This window comes from Schistocerca serialis, chromosome 2 (genome assembly GCF_023864345.2).
Source record: "Schistocerca serialis cubense isolate TAMUIC-IGC-003099 chromosome 2, iqSchSeri2.2, whole genome shotgun sequence".
Lineage (NCBI taxonomy): Eukaryota > Metazoa > Arthropoda > Insecta > Orthoptera > Acrididae > Schistocerca > Schistocerca serialis.
The window spans coordinates 734,850,648-734,871,356 of NC_064639.1; the positions used below are offsets into that span (position 1 = coordinate 734,850,648).

The window sequence follows — 20,709 nt, forward strand, 5'->3', positions numbered from 1 at the left end:
CTGCTCTGTTTATTCCAACACCACTTCATGCCATTCAGCCTAAAGAACGCAGCGCAAATACGGCAACTTTTCATTGACTCTATCTTGCAACAGTTCGAGTTTCACTTTGCTTATCTGGACGACATTCTCATTTTCAGCAGCTCAGCAGAGGAACATGAAAATCATCTGTCTGCAGTCCTCCAGGCCATGAACTCCAATGCTATCAAGGTTAACAAAGACAAGTTTCAGTTGCGCCAGCCGTCAGTCTCCTTCCTAGGTTACACCATCTTCGCTGACAGAATACAGCCTTCCAGATCTTGTGTGCAGGCTATCACGTCTCTGCCGCCCCCAGCTACTTACAAAGAACTACGTCATTTCCTCAGCACCATCAATTACTATTGTCGTCATCTGCCTTCTGCTGCCACTGTTCAGGCACCCCTGATGGACGCACTATCAGGCACACAAACATACTGTATCAAACCCATCTCTTGGATTGCTCCGATGTTAGAGGCCTACAAGGCTCTGAAGACTTCTTTAGCTCACACTGTGACACTCACCCACCCTGACCCCTCCCCTGGGCCGAGTTATTCATCGTTACGGACGCCAGCAACATCGTTGTGGGGGCAGTGTTGCAATAACGCAAGGGTGACATGGTTTCTCCCCTTCATTTCTCCTCCAAGAAACTATCTACAGCCCAGAGAAAATATTCTGCATTTGATAGAGAGCTCCTTGCTGTTTATGAAGCAATCAAACATTTATGCCCCAACGCGAGGGATCTTTGTTTTTCATTCTCGCTGATCACAAACCACTGGCAGAAGCATTCTGCAACCCACCTGAGGACCCACCCCCTCGGCATTACTGCCACTTTGACCTGGTTTCTCAATTCACAATGGATGTCTGTTACATCAAGGGTGCAGATAATGTCACTGCGGATTTCTTCTCGTGGATCAGTGCTGTTTCCCGCATCGTTGATCCTTCCAATCTGGCCTCCCTCTAAGCTTCTGATGAAGCTTGGAGCTCCTACGAAACCCACAAACATCACTTATTTTCACAAAGGCTAAATTTCATGGCATTTACGATGAGATGTGGTGTGATTCTTCGACCGGCACCCTATGCCCTTTGCTCCCACCTGGGCTGCACCGACAAGTTTATGACGCCCTTCATAACCTAGCCCAGCTGGGCGTTCGAGCCACCACACATCTCGTGTCATAACATTTTGTTTGGAAGAATATCAAATGGGACTGTCAAACCTGGGTACTCAGCTGTGTCGCTTACCAGCGCAACAAGATCAGCCACCACACCTCCCCGCTTCTGGGCAAGTTCGACATTCCCGCAGGATGATTCCATCACGTACATATTGCTCTGATCAGTCCTCTTCCTCTTTTGGAGGGCCATAGATATATCTTATCAACTATTGACTTTCTGCTCCTGGGATTGGAATGACTCCTTACCCTCTCCCTTAAAACCACATCCTTTCGTCTTTCCCTCTCCTTCCCTCTTTCCTGATGAAGCAACCTTGGGTTGTGAAAGCTTGAAATTTGTGTGTGTTTTTTATTGTGTTTATCTACCAGCGCTTTCTAATTTGGTAAGTTACAGCGTCTTTGTTTTTTATATATATTTTTCCCAAGTGGAATGTTCCCTCTATTATATATATATAGAGGGAAACATTCCACGTAGGAAAAATATATCTAAAAACAAAGATGATGTGACTTACCAAATGAAAGTGCTGGCAGGTCGACAGACACACAAACCTTCCCTCTTTCCTGATAAGGCAACAGTTTGTTGCGAAAGCTTGAATTTTTTGTGTATGTTTGTTTGTGTGTCTGTCTACCTGCCAGCACTTTCATTTGGTAAGTCACATCATCTTTGTTTTTTATATATATATATATATATATATATATATATATATATATATATATATATATATATATATATATATAAATTAACGAACTGTGAGTTAGGTGACTGTGTGGTAATGTTATTTCTTGCTGTGTGGTGTCTATCTGAAATAAGGCAACCAAACTGATAGTTCAGTTTTCTCTGAATTTAAGGAATTAATAGGAGTAGTAAAAGTTTCATGGTCTCCTGGATTCACGCATCACCAGAAATGGGAATCTATACTCTTTGGAGCACATTACTCATGATATACACAATTTATTACTTTCTATCATTTTCATTGGATGCAACAGGACATGAGATTTTGTTACAGTTGTTTTATTGCAAGTTATAACATCTCCAAAATAATTTATTATTTCATTTATTGGCTGTAAATATATCAACAGGCAAATAGCTTATAGCTATCTCTCTGTTACAATATCATCAGTTTCAAACATATAGACATCTTTAAAATTTTTAGTTCTTCATTGTTGTTATCTGAATTCCCCAAGAAGTAAAACAATGGAAGAAGCTGCAGAGTCATAAAAGATAAGCTGCTGAGAAGATGAGTTTTCACAATAAAACAAGTTTTATTCAGCCAGATACTTGAGTTCATCATATCAACAATAATAATTCTGACTGTCTTTATGATGACTGCAGCTTCTTGTTTCATTCCACATTCTAGTGTGTCAGATTTATGCCAACTTTACATACATAAATATTCTAGAACATTTTAGGTTACTCTTTACCGTGACTGTTATTGACATTAAAAGGGACAACAAGTTTACTGTTTTTTATATTTCTTTTATTTTTATTTTTTTTTACCTGGCACAAAGCAGTGACAGGTAACAGTAAACTTGTTGTTTCGTTTAATATTCTAGAAACTGAACTTTATTCATAGAAAATTATATCACCAGGTTATAAAAAGCTTATTTCCAAAATGTTACAGTGGCACAGAATTGTGAAAGTACAGTATTAATCTAAACATAACAGACTTTTATCTTGTTTTCTCACCACAACTGAATGAGATTATCTAAATATCAACCTTTCATGTATTTGAAATACATAATAGAAAGTGTGTTAATGTATTGTGACACTGTATTCCTTTGAAACCATTCAAATATAAGTTATCTTGAACCAAAGAAGACTGCATTTTATAAGGCATAAAGCAGCAAGCAATTAGTTACTGGTGTTATAAATGAAATTTTTCAACAGTGTCACAACTGATTCCTGAGATTTTTTCCATTTTAATTGGCAGGCTGACAGTTCCATTTTTCTGCACCATATTTTGACAACCACACTTGTCACCTTTGTCAAACTACTCTGCAGGAAAATGGAATTGACAACATTGCTAACTATGTGAATGTAAATATTATTACACCACAAATATTTGCTACCTGATGGGTGTTAGGCAAATGAATGGGCACATTAAGGAATTAACAGTTTAATCAGGGAATCTTAAAATAATACACAATTGTTTTTCAGCATTTGTATATATTCATTTCTCACAATATTATCTGAGGCACCACTTGTCATTGTACTGCTGTATGTTGTAGGTAATGATGCCTCTCGAGCTCACTTGTATGATTTCATATACACTGGGCACTTAAGGTGTTGTGAAGTTATCCTTGACTGTATCACCCCCAAAACAGTTCTCACAAATTCCTAAAATAAGGCACTTGAAAAATCTTAGACTATGTTATTAAATCGACAATCTTATATTTTCATTTTCTTTTATCCAAGAAACGCACAATGGAGGAAACGGTTTGGAAGACAGATGCCATACCAGCACAAGTCAATTTACTGTCAGTACCTGTGAGATTTGTACAAACTGTGGAGAGGAATCCAGTCCACAGCATCATCATCATCATCACCATACTGTGACTTCTTACAAATCTTTGTATAAACAGAGTCTGCGCTGCTGCCATACTGAAAAAGAAGACAGACTTCATTAATACTGAAGTTACAAAGAGTTATATGATAGTACCTGCACCATTCTGTTCTGCATTTCCCTTACACACTACATTATAACAAATATTGGAACGAATAAAGACAACCACTACCCATATATTGAGACACTGACTGACTAGCAGGTCCATAAATGAGTTTTTGGAGTTACCTGATACAAAATAGCCACACACACACACGCACGCACGCACACACACACACACACACACACACACACACACACACACACACACACATGCCTGTCTCACACAGAAAGTCTAAATTTTTGTAATAAACACAAAGGAACCAAAGATCTCACATCTCTTCTAAGATGCTATTTTGGAACTGTGCACTGCTGTTTGAGGTGCATAGCACAAGGTAAGTGTATTTATTTGGTGGGCACAACCAATAACTTTCCAATTTTTCCTTTTACAATGATGTTATCTTTTTCTTGCACCTTATTCTATGGGGCAACAGATTTACCAGTGCATTTAACTTGGACACCAGTGGCCAGACAGTTGATTCAACTAACCTCCAGTGATGTGAACAGTTCCAGCAAAGACATAAAAAGAGATGAGGAGAGGAATATAGCTTTGAATGTCATTTAATTTTTAAACAGAAGGAAATAATATATTGTAAAACTCAGCTGATAAACTTCATAGGTGACCAGATGGAAAACATTGGAAAACATAACATGCTCTTGATATTAGCTAACATATCTTTGTATTTTAAAACAAGAGTGATAGAAATTCCTGACTCTGATTAGGGTAATTTTTCCGCATGAACTATGTGTAGCATAAAAATACACAGCTGGGATTTCACCATGTAGGTAAATAGTTCCAGTACTTTTGGCAGTTTAAATGTCTTGTTATTTCTCATGATGAATCCATTAACTTGGCTCCAGATCAGTTCTGTTGGGTTCAGACTGCAGTGTTGAGGTGACAACTGTAAAACTGCAGTATTTGTACAGTGTGCTCAATGCCATGGAAATTATTGTTTTCTATGTTTCTATGACACTTATCACTTTGGCTCATGTGAGATCACATCTGTCCTAGAAAACAATGGGCATATTCAAACAAAGAGTATTTGATTTTTTATTTTTCTCCAAAAAATTTAATTGTGCAATGTTTTCTTACCCTTAACAATCTTTTTTAAAATATCAATAATTAAAAAAGTGTATTTGCAATGGAATTCAGAATTTTGTATGTGATATACTAGAAGACAAACATTTTTCTTCAAAATAATGATTAAGTATAAGTTAATTACCATATATTTGATGAATATCATATTTAAAGGATTTAAGTATTCAAATCAAACAAAAATAGGTTATAGACCACAACGAATTTCAAACCGCCGCCCGCTAACATACACGACTATCAATCTTTGGTGCTATTGATTGCGTCATTCATATAATTAAAATCTCCTCCTTTATTATTATTACATAGTGCTTCTTGAGAAATGTGAAATCTAATTTTTCCTAGTAGTCTCGTGAAAAACATTAACAACAACTTGTTTCTCACCATTAATGGTCTTCTGCATGCCTGTTTCACTATGAAGCAGGAATCAGTTTCATCCATTTGCGTGGTACATATGAACAGCTAGAAAATCAGAGCCCAAGTAACATTTACAGAGAGTGTGACTGTACAAGGTTTTTGAAATAAAAATTATGTAGCTAAAGTATGATTAAGGAAAGCATTGATGGCTGTTAATACCCCACAATGTCCTAAAGTTTTATTTACAGTGACATAGGAATAAGATAGTCTGGTGTGGAGAGCTGCATCAAACCAGTATCTGGACTGAAGACTACAACAACAACAGTAATAATATATCTAATACACAATAAGATATCTAATACATTAGTTGGCCTTAATTCCAGGAGTGGAACTACACCAGTGCATGAGAGCTGTGGCTGCTGACCAATCATTGCATTTGTGTTTGTTCACATCAGGCTTACTTTTATGATGAACAAAGTATAGTTTGTGGTTTCAGAACAATGGTGCTCCAGTGCAGTTTGATTGTCAGGTCAGGGAATATGTCACAGACAACTTCAGGCAAAGTCCCTTGGTCTCTGCACTCCACTGACCTCAACCCTCTATGGTCTGTTAACCTTCTAACCACGGGTGATTTGCTGATTATCTGGGTGTGGGGCAATTTTATTTGATAATTAGAATAGTTATAAGAATAGAATTATTGGAATGTAATAAGAAAACCAAAAACTTATTTCATAGTTGATTTTTAATTAAGTTTTAGCATACATAATGCAGGAAACACAAAAATCAGGTTCAACGTTATAAAAGCAGAATAAACATACTGATAAATTTTCTGAGAGTTGTATATCTTACAGCACGGTTCTATACTCAAGCTCAGGAATAGGGATGCAAAACTGATGCCATGAGAACGTACATTTGTAGATATGTGATTGAGACGAGGGAATGTGAAAAATGTGACTTTAGCTGTTTCAGATGGGAAAATAGCAACCTTCAATGTTCCAGGGCAACAAAAAAAATAAAATAAAATAAAATAAATAAATAAATAAATAAAATAAAAAAAAGGGAAAGTAGCAGCCTACAATGTTTCAGAGCAATAATAAAGTAATAGATGGGTAAATTGTGACATCCAGTTTGCAAAATGATCAGAAATTATGTCCGATGTGATAACTGTGGGCCCCACTAAATTATACGGGAAGAGCTGAATATACACATCCTCATCACCCTGAGCCGGAGAGTTAAGTCCCTTGTGTACTCAACACCAGTGAGAGCTTGTTGAGTAGGGTAAGTGCTGTATTAGAAATGCCATTAGATAAAGAATCAGAAACCGTTTCAACTAAAGTTACTGAGTACCCAGATTTTGCTATACTACACCATAACGTTCAGTCACTCACAAATAAAATTTCCGTGTTGGAAGCACTACTCCAGTATGCACTAAACATAGACATAATTTGCATCACTGAACACTGGCTATGAAATGACGAAGTAAAACTAACCTCAATCTCAGGATATAGATTAGCAAGTCATTTTAGCCGAGAGTTTTCCAAACATGGTGGCTCTGCTATCTTTGTGAAACCACAAATAAAGTTCTGTGATGTCAGTACAAGTTATATTGACTCAATTGAAAAAGACTTTGAACTTTCCATTGCCAAACTGCCAGAGCTTAATTTCATAGTTATTAACATATATAGAGCACCAAGTGGAAACCTGTCAGTCTTCACGAATAAACTAGAGGTTCTGCTAAACAGGATCAGTACATTAAATATGAAGAGCTGAAACATTGTAGGCTGCTACTTTCCCATTTTTTTTATTTATTTTTTTTTTTGTTGCCCTGGAATATTGAAGGTTGCTATTTTCCCATCTGAAACAGCTAAAGTCACATTTTCCACATTCCCTCGTCTCAATCACATATCTACAAATGTACGGGGATTTCAATATTGATTTTTCAGAAGACAGCAGCAGCAGAGATGCTTTGATAAATATGACCAACACATTCAATATGATCCCCACAATACACTGTCCAACAAGATTAACAGAATGCACAAATTCCATTATTGACCAAATATTCATCTCAGAAACAACTTACAGATTCACAAGCAGAGTACTGAGCATGGGTTATAGTGATCATGAGGCACAGCTGCTGTGTTTAGAAATGCCAACAAGTAGTAGCAGTTCCAGAAAAGTTGTTGAAAAAAGAACCTTTTCTGAAGATAACATTAGAATTTTTAATCTCTTACTGACAAAGGAAAACTGGGAAAGCATCGCCACTCAGAACAATGTTGACAGCATGTACATGAGTTTTCAGAGCATCTTTCTTCTTGTACTCTTGTAAGAAATATAGAGTAACGCAAGAAATCACAGATTATTCAAAAGCCTACAAAAGAATCTATGGTAGAGTAGTCGAAGAGGCAAAAAATATGTGGAATAACAATTTGATAAGAAACTCATCTAACAAAATGAGATCCACGTGGAGAGTTATAAAGAAAGAAACTTGTAGTTCAATGCCAAAGATAAAGAATGTATCATTAACACTAGAAGGCTCAAATGTCACAGACCCAAATTCAGTTGTGGAAAAATTCAATGAATACTTCACCTCACTAGCTGAAGACCTCATTCAAGTACACTGTCAAGGACCAGTCCCAAGTTTCTCCAGCAAGTCAGTTACCTCAACTGCTTCTATGTATGTGTTTGAAACAAACCCCAATGAAATTATAAGTAAAATTAAATCATTAAGCAATAAAACGTCAAGTGGTCTTGATGAAGTACCTGATTTCACATTAAAATCATGTGCTCACCACATAGCAAACCACTTGTCAAAAATTTTCAACCTCTCTTTAAAAACTGGCGTATTCCCAGATATTTTTAAAATAGCAAAAGTTTCACCACTGCTAAAAAAGGTTCTTCTGAAAAAATATCAAACTACCAACCCATATCACAGTTCAGTTCCTTCTCAAAAATTCTAGAAAAACTCTTCTATGACAGGCTTTTAAGTTTCATAAATAAATATGGACCTCTTACAGTACAACAACATGGTTTTAGAAAGTCTAAATCTACCCAGACAGCAATTTTCGAATTCTTAGACTGCATTTTAAAATCCCTTGATCAACATAAATTAGCTGCAGATATTTTTCTAGATCTATCAAAAGCCTTCAATGTCCTGGACCATAACATTCTGCTCGAAAAATTAGAAAGACGAGGAGTAAGAGGTGTATCACATAGCTGGTTGTATTCATACCTAAAAAACCACAGGCAGAAAGTATCACTTCAGTATGAACTCAACAAAATGAATAAAACAAGAGACAACTCCTTTCTTTCTAAGGAATTACCAATAAAATATGGTGTACCACAGGGCTCAATCTTAGGTCCACTAGCCTTCTTGATTTATGTGGACGACTTAGTTGAATATATGAGTCCCACAAAAACTATCCTGTTTGCCGATGACACCAGCATATTGCTCACTGGATCCAGTCCAGAAACTTTGCAGTCCACAGCAGAAAGTTCTATGAAAAGACTTTCTGAGTGGTCCACAAAAAACAAACTCATTATAAATACTGAAAAAAACTGTGTGTGTCGATTTTCATTTAATTCCTCCAACTAATCAAATGTCTATTCAAGCCCAATTAAGAAATGATCCCCTAGAAAATGTAAGTGTCACAAAATTCTTGGGTCTTTGGGTTCAGCAAGACTTAAAGTGGGACACACATTTAAATAACTTGTATAGAATACTATCATCTGTGTGCTATGGCCTAAGAATTTTAAAGGCTACAACAAGCAAAACAACAGTACTGCAGTACAGTACCACTCACTAATCTGATATGGGATCATTTTCTGGGGATACTCAACTCACAGTCTAAAGGTTTTTAAATGCAAAAAAGAGCTTTAAGAATAATTTGTGGCCTTAAAAAGATGGAGTCCTGTAAATCCCATTTTACTGAGCTTGGTGTTCTAAATGTTCCAAGTTTATTCATCTATGAAACTATCTTGTTCACTAGGAACTACCTCCTGAAAACAGGCAAACTGCTACAGAACAAAAGTGTACACATCTATAGTACCAGAAGGGAATCAAATATACATCAAAAATATCACAGAACAACCACCTATCAGAGGAGCATAGTTAACATTGGTGTAATACTACACAATAAGATACCAGAGGAAATAAAAAATACTACTCATCCAATATTTAAAGCTAAACTAAAGGCATTTCCAATAAAGCACTGTTTCTATTCTGTCAGAGAATTTCTGATTAAGTAACAAAATTAATTGTAGTAGGTACCTAATTTTAATTGCTAATACTATGTATTATTGTAACTTATCTTTGACCTGTCCAATATCAATTGTACAATTTGTGCTATATGATAAAACTGGACCAATAAAAAATCAAATCAAATCAAATCAAGTGCATCTTTATAGCACTTGATATCACAAGAGGGGAGCACAGAATCTTGCATATAATCAGATGAAACTTGGTTCATTGTCACACATTACGTAACAAGGTTGATGGTTGTCACATTGAACATTTACTCTACAGTAGTGAAGCCACAGATTTGATTTGCATTATTTGATAGTACTCTAATGTCAATAAACATTTTCCAAACTATAGCATTCTTGTGTTTTATTTAGTCTACTGAATGTCTAGAAAATGTATAGTGCTATAGAAACTTTAGTTCACATTTCTGGTTATAGTTTCCTTACATCATATAAGTTCAAAGTATCAACATCTACAATCACTGAAATTTTTGAAACACCATTCCATTACACCTGGTATAAATGATTCAGGGGACAATCTGAGCAGTAATCATAGATTGTTTGCAGTTGAGTCTTTTACCATGTAGTAAAGTAATCAGAAGTTCAAAACCAATTGAGATGCTTTCCTTTGTTACTCTTGTCTGTAGCATTACTCTTGTGCACAACACACACTTCATGACCATGCGGATTGTTGATGCAGTATCAGATCCCCCAGATTCTTTCCTCCAATAGCTATTATTATATTTATTCTTACTGTTTGCACTTCATCCCACATCCTGACGTACTTTACTGTTTTATTTTACACACCCGCCCATGCCACAAGAACTTATGATCCTCGACTCAACCCATTTGCCCTCCCTCCCCGCCCCATTTTCCCTTATCACAAAACACACACACACACACACACACACACACACACACTGTCCCATGTCTCATCTGTTCATTTTCACCCACATTTCTGTATATTTTTAACATATTTAACACATTTTTATATAGTCGCATTCAGTTTCACACATTTTTGTGTATTGCTACATATTTGTTTCTATTCCTACGTATCAGTGTATTATTTTATATCTGAGTGCATTTCTGTGTGTTTTTACTTATTTTTTATGTGTCTTTCCTCTTATCCAGTTCCTCTCACAACCATCAACACCTATTTTGCCCATTTCCACATCACGCCCTTTCCCTTCACACCATTTCTTCCACAATGGACCCTTGCTCCATCTTTCTGCATCAGTTCATAAAATGTTTTTTCTGGCTTAAACCCAGCCCCACACCCTATTTCTCAAATTTAACCATGTTGGACTTGTGAAAGATCTACTCTTCTTCTACCAATCCCTGTAGTGGAAGCAATTCTTTGCTGCCGACCTCTCCAACCAAAACCAACCTAATTCCAACACTGAACATTACCTCTCCCAGTTCATACCACCATCCAACCGTAATCCTTCTCCCTCCCACCTACCTACCTGTTGGTCACCTTCCAGGAATATCTTACATCCAACTTCGGCTCACCATTAATCCCGCAGAACACCAATCTTTCAGTGGAAGAAAGAATAGCCATATGTAACCTGAAATCAAATCCTGACCTAATCATCCTACCAGCAGACAAAGGTTCCACCACTGTTGTTACGAATCACAGTGACTACCTGGTAGAGAGTGTCAGCCAATTATTTGACTCCTCCAGATATAAACTCTGCCAGAGTGATCCCATCCCAGAAGTCTGACACAACCTCCAGTCTCTGTTTAAAGCCTTAGGCCCTTCCTAGAAACTGTGCCCTGAGTCCATTTCACTCATCACCCCTATGATATTCCACACACACACCTTCCATATGCTCTCCAAAATCCACAAACCCAACATCCCTGGACAGCCAATTGTGCCTTCACTGATAGAATTTCAGCCCTCATTGAGCAACACCTTCAACCAATTGACTGTAATCTAACCTCCTAAATCAAAGATACCAACCACTTTCTTCACCAACTCTCCACCATCCCCACCCCTTTACCTCCTGGATCATTACTCATCACTGTTGACACCACCTCCCTATACACCAACATCCCTCATGCCCAAAGTTTTCAGACTCCAAATCCACTATCTCATTACCAACTTTAACCTAACCCACAACTACTTCTGCTTTGAGGGGAAGGTACACAAACAAATCTGCGGCTCAGCCATGGATACCCTCATGGCTCCCTACTAGGCCAACATGATTATGGGCCATCTACATTCTACCTTCATTCCTTCACAACCTCAATACCTTCTCTTCCATCTGCTTCACGGTCCTCCTCAACCCAGCATGCCACCTTCCTAGATGCCGACCCTCTCTCTGATGGTTCCATCCACACCGCTGTCCACATTAAACCCACCAACAGCATCTGCATTTCGACAGCTATTGTCTCTTTCACACCAAAAAATCCTGCTGGTACAGCCTGGTCACCCAGGGACAGCATACCTGTAGTGACAACAACTCTCTTGCCCAGTAGGATGAGGGTCTCATCAAGGCCTACAGAGACAGGCACTATACCCCAGACCTAGTCTGCAAATAGATCTCCTGTGTCATTTCCCCTCATACCCACAAACCTCCCACCAACCCCAAGAACTAGCCACAAAGGAGTGCCCCTTCACCACCCAGTACCACCCCGGACAGGAACAATTGAACCACATCCTTTGCCAGGACTTTTGTTACCTATCAAGATGCCCTGAAATGAGGGACATCCTACCTGAGATCCTTCCCAACCCTCCAACTGTGATGATCTGTTGCCCACCCAATGTCCACAACATCCTACCCTATCCCAACCCCTTGCCACAAAAATCTTATCCCTATGGAAGACCTAGGTAAAAGACCTGCCCAATCCACCCATTCAGCACTTCCTCTTTCAGTCCTAACACAGGTTTATTCTACCCTTGTCATGGGGCAAGTTTTTGGGAGCAGGGCTGAGTAAGGATGGATGAGGATGTTTCTGTACAAGGTTGCTACAAGGTGGTCTCAGTGAGGCCTATGCAGGCTGTAATTATCAGGCTGTAATTATCCTCCCAACCTTATGTGGAAACAGATCTCTCATCCCGTATTCCTCCAGTCATTCATCATCTCCAAAAGTCCCACCATCTGGCCACAGAGGAGCATTCCCCTCATTACTCAGTACCACACATTACTGGAGCAACTGAATCACATTCTCTGCCAACATTCTGACTACCTCTCATCATGTCCTGGAATGAACAATGGCCTACCCACTACCCTTACACCCCCCCCCTCCCTCCCAAAGTGGTGTTCCACACCCACCAAATCTACTTAATATCCTCATCCATCCATTCTCAAACCCAGCCAGAATGATCCCATCCCAGAAGTCTGACACAACCTCCAGCCTCTGTTTAAAGTCTTAGGCCCTTCCCAGAAACTCTGCCCCGAGTCCATTTCACTCCTCACCCCTATGATATTCCACACACCCACCTTCTACATGCTACCCAACATCCACAAACCCAACAAACCTAGATGCAAGACCTGTGCCCTACATCCTCCCACCACCACCTACTCCAGTTCATTCACTACCATCATCCATCCCATCAAAGGCAGGGCTACTTGTCAAACCAGCCATGTGATGTACAAGCTAGGCTGCAACCATTATGCTGCATTCTATGTGGGAATGACAACCAACAAGCTGTCTGTCTGCATGAATGGCCACTGAGAAACTGTGGCCAGGAAGCAGCTGTATCACATAGTTTCTGAGCATGCTGTCCAACACAATGTTCTTCATTTCAGTGACTGTTTCACTGCCTCTGCCATCTGGATCCTTTCTACCAGCACCAGCTTTTCTTAATTTCACATGTGGGAACTCTCCCTGCACTATATTCTACATTTCTGTAACCCTCCTGGCCTCAACAGTCATTCCCATCCCTGTATGCTCCTAAAAGTAGCACTTTTCTGTCCCCCGCCCCTACACTGCTATCTATTCCTCTCTCTGACCCAGCCTCCTCCTTACCTCCACCACACACATTGCTTCTCCCATCATGCACTGATGCTTGTAGTCCAGCCACAGCAGAGAGAGACATTGCTGATGGCTGTGTGAGTTGCTGCGCGAGTTTGTGTCTGTATGTTGTCTAATGTAGAAGAAGGACTTTTGGCCAACAGCCAATGGCCTACTTGTTTAACAGCCTTTTTGTTGAGCCTATCTGTGACTCAGCATCTCCACTATATCAAATATCCTCTAACTATAGGAGCTAGTAGTAACCCCCCCCCTCCCCCTGCTACCCTATAAACACAATTTAGAATCTCTAACTTTTATGTTGTAGAGTTACAGAATTTTTACGTTGGCTGTTGTTGTAGATTTTTGTATATGGGCATTATATCTTATTGGGTTTTGTAATTTTCCTAGACTGTCTGAAGACACCTTTCAACACAGGCAAAATGTTTCTCAAATGAAGAACTAATAGAACGTCCTTCATTGCAACCATGACTGAATTCTCTCTGTCTCCACTATATGATGAGTGCCAACCCAGTTAGCCATGCGGTTTAACACACTGCTTTCCAAGAGGGAAGGCATGCCGGTCCCTGGCACAAATCCGCCTGGCAGATTGTTGTCGAGGTCCAGTGTTCCAGCCAATCTGTGGGTGGTTTTTAAGGTGGTTTTCCATCCACCTCAGCAAATGCAGGCTGGTTCCCTTATTCTGCCTCAGTTACATGGTGTTGGCAGTTGCTGTGCAAACACAGTCTTCATGTACGTGTACACCATAATTACTCTACCACGCAAACATTTGGGGTTACACACGTCTGGTGAGAAACATTCCCGTGGGGGGTCTATCGCGGGCCGAACCACACAAAACCCTGGGTTCGGTGTGGGGGGGCGATGGTGTGAGTGGACTGCTGTAGCGTATTGTTGGGTTGTGAACCACTGAGGGCTACAACGGGGACAAAGCCTCTCAATCATTTCTAGGTCCCCAGTTCCATACAATACAATACAATACAATACAATACAATATGATGAGTAGCAATCTATCTTTTCATAATTTTGTCTTTATTCCAGCCTGGATTTTCCATTGTTTGTAATTTGTTGTTCGATATTCTTAATTGATTCATTTAGCAAAAATTAAAATTCTATTACAGAATATTAAACACCTACTAGTTGCTAACTGGATGAGTGCATAAAACATGTTCTGTTCATAACATAACTTCATGCATTCAAGGGGGCTACATTGCATTATATGTGCTAGCCAGGAAATACACGTTTGCATTGCCCGAATCTAACTTCATAACAGCCTAAAGTGTGAGATGAAAATATACCAATAGAATTGTATTAATATGTGATGAATTTCTGTTTTTTGTTGTTCTGTGTAAAATATATTTCATAACTAAAATCATAACAAACGTATTTGGTCAGAGGCTCACTAAAGATCCCAAACACAAACAAACTCTGTGTATTTTTTGATGTAAAACAAATAAACCCATACTTCAATAATTCTTGTGAATATTGTATCACAGACTTTGACTGTTCAGAGATGTCACTAAACCCATCCAAAGATGTAAACAACCATGCACGAGCAGCGCCTATTAGACGGAAGGGGTCCGACAGTTGATCATTTCCAGTCATTCTACTAGGAAGGAGGTACACAGCTCATGTTGTCAGTAGTTCAACCATGCCTAGATGGTCATTACAGCGATTGGATCACATCCACATTGTTACTTTGGGCCAATAAGGGCTCTCAACAAGGGAAGTGTCCAGGTGTCTCAGAGTGAACGAAAGTGATGTTATTTGGACATGGAGGAGATACAGAGAGAAACAGGAACTGTCAATGACATGCCTTGCTCAGGCCGCCCCAGGGCTACTGCAGCAGTGGATGACTGCAACTTACGGATTATGGTTCAGAAGAACCCTGACAGAAACGCCACCATGTTGAATAATGCTTTTCATGCTGCCACAGGACATCATGTTATGACTCAAACTGTCCACAATAGGCTGCATGATGTGCAACTTCACTCCTGACATCCATAGCGAGGTCCATCTTCGCAACCACGACACTGGTCCAACAACATGCCGAATAGACCCCTCCGGATTGGCATCACATTCTCTTCACCAATGAGTGTTGCATATGCTTTCAACAAGACTGTTGGTTGTTGTCTTGTTGAAAGGATATGCGACACTCATTGGTGAAGAGAATGTGATGCCAATCCTGAGGGGTCTATTCGGCATGTTGTTGGACCAGTGTCGTGGTTGCGAAGATGGACCTCGCTATGGATGTCAGGAGTGAAGTTGCACATCATGCAGCCTATTGTGGACATGTTTGAAGGCAACCTGGTCAGGCTGAATGCCTTAGATACACTGTCCTGCGAGAGCAGCAAGGTGGAGATTCTCTGTTGTTTTGGGGTGGCACTATGTGGGGCCACTGGTGGTCATGGAAGGCGCCGTAATGGTTGTACAATACAGGAATGCCATCCACTAACCAATAGTGCAACCATATTGGCAGCATATTGGCGAGGCATTCGTCTTCATGGATGACGATTCGTGCCTCCATCATGCAACATCTTGTGAACGACTTCCTTCAGGATAATGACATCACTCAACTGGAGTGGCCAGCATGATCTCCAGACATGAACCCTATCAAACGTGCCTGGGATAGATTGAAAATGGCTTTTGAATGGGTGACGTGACCCACTAACCACTCTGAGGGATCTACACCAAATCGCCGTTGAGGAGTGGGACAATCTGAACCAACAGTGCATTGATGAACTTGTGGATAGTATGCCACGATGAATACAGGCATGCATCTGTGGTGTCACCGCCAAACACCACACTTGCTAGGTGGTAGCCTTTAAATCGGCCGCGGTCCGGTAGTATACGTCGGACCCGCGTGTCGCCACTGTCAGTGATTGCAGACCGAGCGCCACCACACGGCAGGTCTAGAGAGACTTCCTAGCACTCGCCCCAGTTGTACAGCCGACTTTGCTAGCGATGCTACTCTGACAAATATGCTCTCATTTGCCGAGACGATAGCTACCATAGCCTTCAGCTATGTCATTTGCTACGACCTAGCAAGGTGCCATTACCAGTTTATATTAATATGGAAATGATGTACAGTCCAGAGAGATGTTGACCAATTGTGGATTAAAGTTAAGTATTCCAAGAACTACATTCTTTTCTTTATAGGATAATTACTTTACCTTGTTCCAGACCTCACACCAATCTGCATGAGTTTAATGCATGCCTTTCGGCTACCACCGAGTGGCTTGGCTGTCTTGCCACGCCACTACAGCATCAATGCAAGACAATCTGCTCCAGGGTGTTAGAGGTACCAGTGTATACAGCAATCTGGACCATCACCTATGAAGGTCTCACTGTATGGTGGTACAATATGCAATGTGTGGTTTTCATGAGCAATAAAAAGGGTGGAAATGATGTTTATGTTGATCTCTATTCCAATCTTCTGTACAGGTTCCAGAACTCTTGGAACCAAGGTGATGCAAAAGTTTTTTTGATGTGTGTGTGTGTGTGTTTTTTTTTTGTGTTTGTGTGTGTGTGTGTGTGTGTGTGTGTGTGTGTGTGTGTGTGTGTGTGTGTCGGAATGGTTATGAATTGTTTGAGTGTAGAACAACCAAACACATTACTTGTTCTCTTTACCTATTCATATCACTATGTGTAACCAACCTAGATCAAGTGATGACCATCTCCTTTCATTCCTTTCAAATATTTTTTGCATAAGAATCATGTTAAGTCAATCACTCAATTCCCTTCAACTAATCGGCAGTTGCTTTACTGGCTTGGTTAATAATGTGCCTTATGATAATAATAGGCAGAAACCTGATAATTACATAAATACATAATTTATGCCTTTTGACAGCAATCATTAATTTCATTTACCTATATCTTTTTGCTCAGGTTTGCCATCTCTGAATGTTTCTCTCACTCATCACTGAATTGCATAATAATCAGTGTTTTTATTTGTCATGACACACTGGGAAAGATTTCATAATAGTAATATCTCAGGCCTTTTTCTTTTATTGGAGTGACATCCTACCCCACACTTGTCCCTCCTCTTTTGTGCTATTGCTGCATGGTGTTTGATCTGCATCAGATAGGATTGATGGAGGACATAAAAAAAGTTCAAAGAAGGGCAGCTTGTCTTGTATTATTGTGAAATAAAGGAGAGTGTCACAGATATGATGCATGAAATGGGACGGAAAAAATTAACAATAAATCCTTATGTGTGAGCACTGATTTCTCTTATTTTGTTATGATAATCATTCCTCACCATGTAGGTGGGTGCCAACACAATATTTTCACACTCTGAGGAGAAAGTTGCTGATTGAAATTTCACGAGAAGTCCTGCCACATTGAAAAGTCTCTTTGTTTTAATAATTGCCATCTAATTCACATATCATATCTATGCCACTCTCTCCCCCATTTTGTGACAGTGCAAAATGAGCTGCATTTCTTTGAACTTTTTCGATGTCATCCATTGACGCTTTCTGATGTGGATCCCACACTGCACAGCAGTACTTCAGAAGAGGGTGAACATACATAAGCAGTCTCTTTCATAGACCTACACTGGAAACAATTCTTTGCCACAAATTCCTCCAACCAAAACGAAAAACAACCTAACCCCAACATTGAACTTTGCCTCCCCCCATTCTTACTACCATCCACCTCCCACCTAAACACCCTCCAGTTACTTTCTAGGAATTCCTTACCTTCAACTTGGCCTCACCATCATTCCCCAGACTCCTTCTAAGGATGCTAACCTTTCAGCAGAAGGAAAGACAGCCACTCACAACTTGAAAATAGTTCCTGACCAAATCATCCTCCCATCAGACAAAGGTTCCATCACTTTCATGATGAGTCCTAATGACTACCTGACAGAAAGACTCTACCAATTGTCTAACTCCTCCATCAATAAGCATTGCCAGAACACTCCCATAAGTCCACCTCCAATCCTGAGAAGAATTTCTCCCCTGCATCCATCTCCTTCAAATGGTTCAAATGGCTCTGGGCACTATGGGACTTAACTACTGTGGTTATCAGTCCCCTAGACTTTGAACTACTTAAACCTAACTATCCTAAGGACATCACACACATCCATGCCCGAGGCAGGATTCGAACCTGCGACCGTAGCAGTCGCGCGGTTCCGGACTGCGCGCCTAGAACCGCTAGACCACCGCGGCCGGCCCATCTCCTTCCTTACCCCAAGAACACCCTGCACACACATCTTCTGCAAGGTTCCCAAAATCCAGAAATTCAACAATCCTAGATGCCCCAATGCAGCTGGGTATTATGTTCCCACTGAAAGGATTTCTGCTCTTGTTGACCAACACCCCCAACCAACTGCCCAAAACTTAGCCTCCCTTATCAAAGATATTAACCGCTTCCTTCACAGACTTTTCACCATCCCCACCACTTTACCTCCTGGATTCCTTCTCATCACTGTTGATACCACCTCCCTATCTGCCAACATCCCTCATACCCATGATTTTTCCACTACTGTACACTAATTCTCCCAATGTCTTTCAGACTCCACACACACCACCTCAGCCCTTACCAACTACATACTACAAATAATGTGCCATGGGCACACTCCCAAAACTCCCAACCACTAGTCTGGTTCAGGTTCATTAATGTCATCTTCATGTCCTTCACAAACTCAACATATTTCCCCCCATCTACTTCACTGGGTCCTCCTCTACCCAATGTGCCACCTCCCTGAAAATTGATCTCCACATCTCTGATGACTCCATCCACACCTCTGACCACATTAAACCACTAACCACCAAGAGTGCCTGTGTTTCGACAGCTGCCATCCTTTTGACTCCAAAAAATCCCTCCCATACAGCCTAGCCACATGTGGGCAACATTTAAATAGTAAGAACAACTTCCTAGCCCAGTTTGCTGAAGGTCTCACACAGGCCTTCACAGACTGGCGATAACCTCCCCCCCTCCAAAATCTAGTCCACACACACATTTTCCATGCCACATCCTCACACACTCCCAGATTCTCCAACCACCCTCAAGAATTAGCTACGAAGGAGGTCTCCTCGTCACCCAATATCACCCTGGACTGGAACAACTGAACCCTGAACTGGAACAACTGAACCATATCCTTCGTCAGAGCTTTGATTATCTCACATCCTGCCCTGAAATGTGGGACATCCAGCCACAGATCCTTCCAATCTATCCTAAAGTTGTGTTCCATCATCCTCCATTCCCTTAACAGAAAGTGCCTTTTATGTGTCCTCTACAAACCTCCTAAAGTATGCAGTTTGCCTGCTTTGAAACTGATCTCTTAAGTCTCAAATTGACATCTGAGCCTATAATTATAGCTGGGGATATTAATATAAATTTTCTATACAACAGCGCAAAATTTAAGCTCATGGTTTTTTCTTCAAACATGTTCCTACTTCAGTTTGCCCCTACTCTCATAGATATATATGCTATAAAATCCCCTAACAGAGTGATTCGTGCTTCCCTAATATCTGTGCTTGGCATGTTTGGCTATGATATAATTTTTTAAGGTACTCACTACAATGTCCCAGAAAGAAACCACAATTGACTACATGCTACAAAGGAACTAATTTGCCTGAACTTGCAGCTGAAGTACAAAACATAGCTTGGGGGACATCTTCAGTACCTTTCTCAGGCATAAATGAGAAACTTCATGGATTTTTCTTTAAAAAACTAAACTACATGACAAATGTGCCCCCTTAAAGACAAAAAGTAAGAAGTACTAATATAGCTCAGGAATCTCAGAGACACTGGACATCAGTTTACAGACAGAACCCCACTCCTGAAAATCATGTTAGTTACAAGCAGAAGTAAAACAGAGTCAGTCAAGCTGTGAGAAATGAAAACTCAGACATCCCCATACACTAACTGACAACAGAAATAGACCATCTGTCCTATGAAAAAACCTCCATGGTCTTAGTATAGGAAAAGTAAAAGCTACAGCTGATACTACTGTCCCAGCCGATGAATTGAATTGATACTTCACATTATCTACAATGACAACTGAACCACAAATGAAACACTCATTGATTACTTCTGGGGGGCAAATGATTGTCACCATGAAAAATTCTTCTACTTGCAGCACCAAAATGTCATCATGCTTACAAGATCAGCATCTACTGGTCATGGTGGCACTGCAGTCCAAATGATGAAGCTTATTGATCCATTACTGCTCACCATAGCAGATATCTTCCAC

General features: G+C 40.1%; 1 protein-coding gene across 1 annotated transcript in view; it reads right to left on the minus strand.

The window, feature by feature from the left end:
• Positions 1-2,939: 2,939 nt before the first annotated feature.
• The window catches only part of LOC126456374 (Down syndrome cell adhesion molecule-like protein 1 homolog), a 72,242-nt gene continuing 54,472 nt past the window's right edge, over positions 2,940-20,709 (minus strand). The window contains exon 9 of the mRNA XM_050092128.1: positions 2,940-3,783. Coding sequence (XP_049948085.1) covers positions 3,661-3,783 — 123 coding nt within the window. The 3' untranslated portion in view covers positions 2,940-3,660. The remainder of the gene's footprint in view (positions 3,784-20,709) is intronic.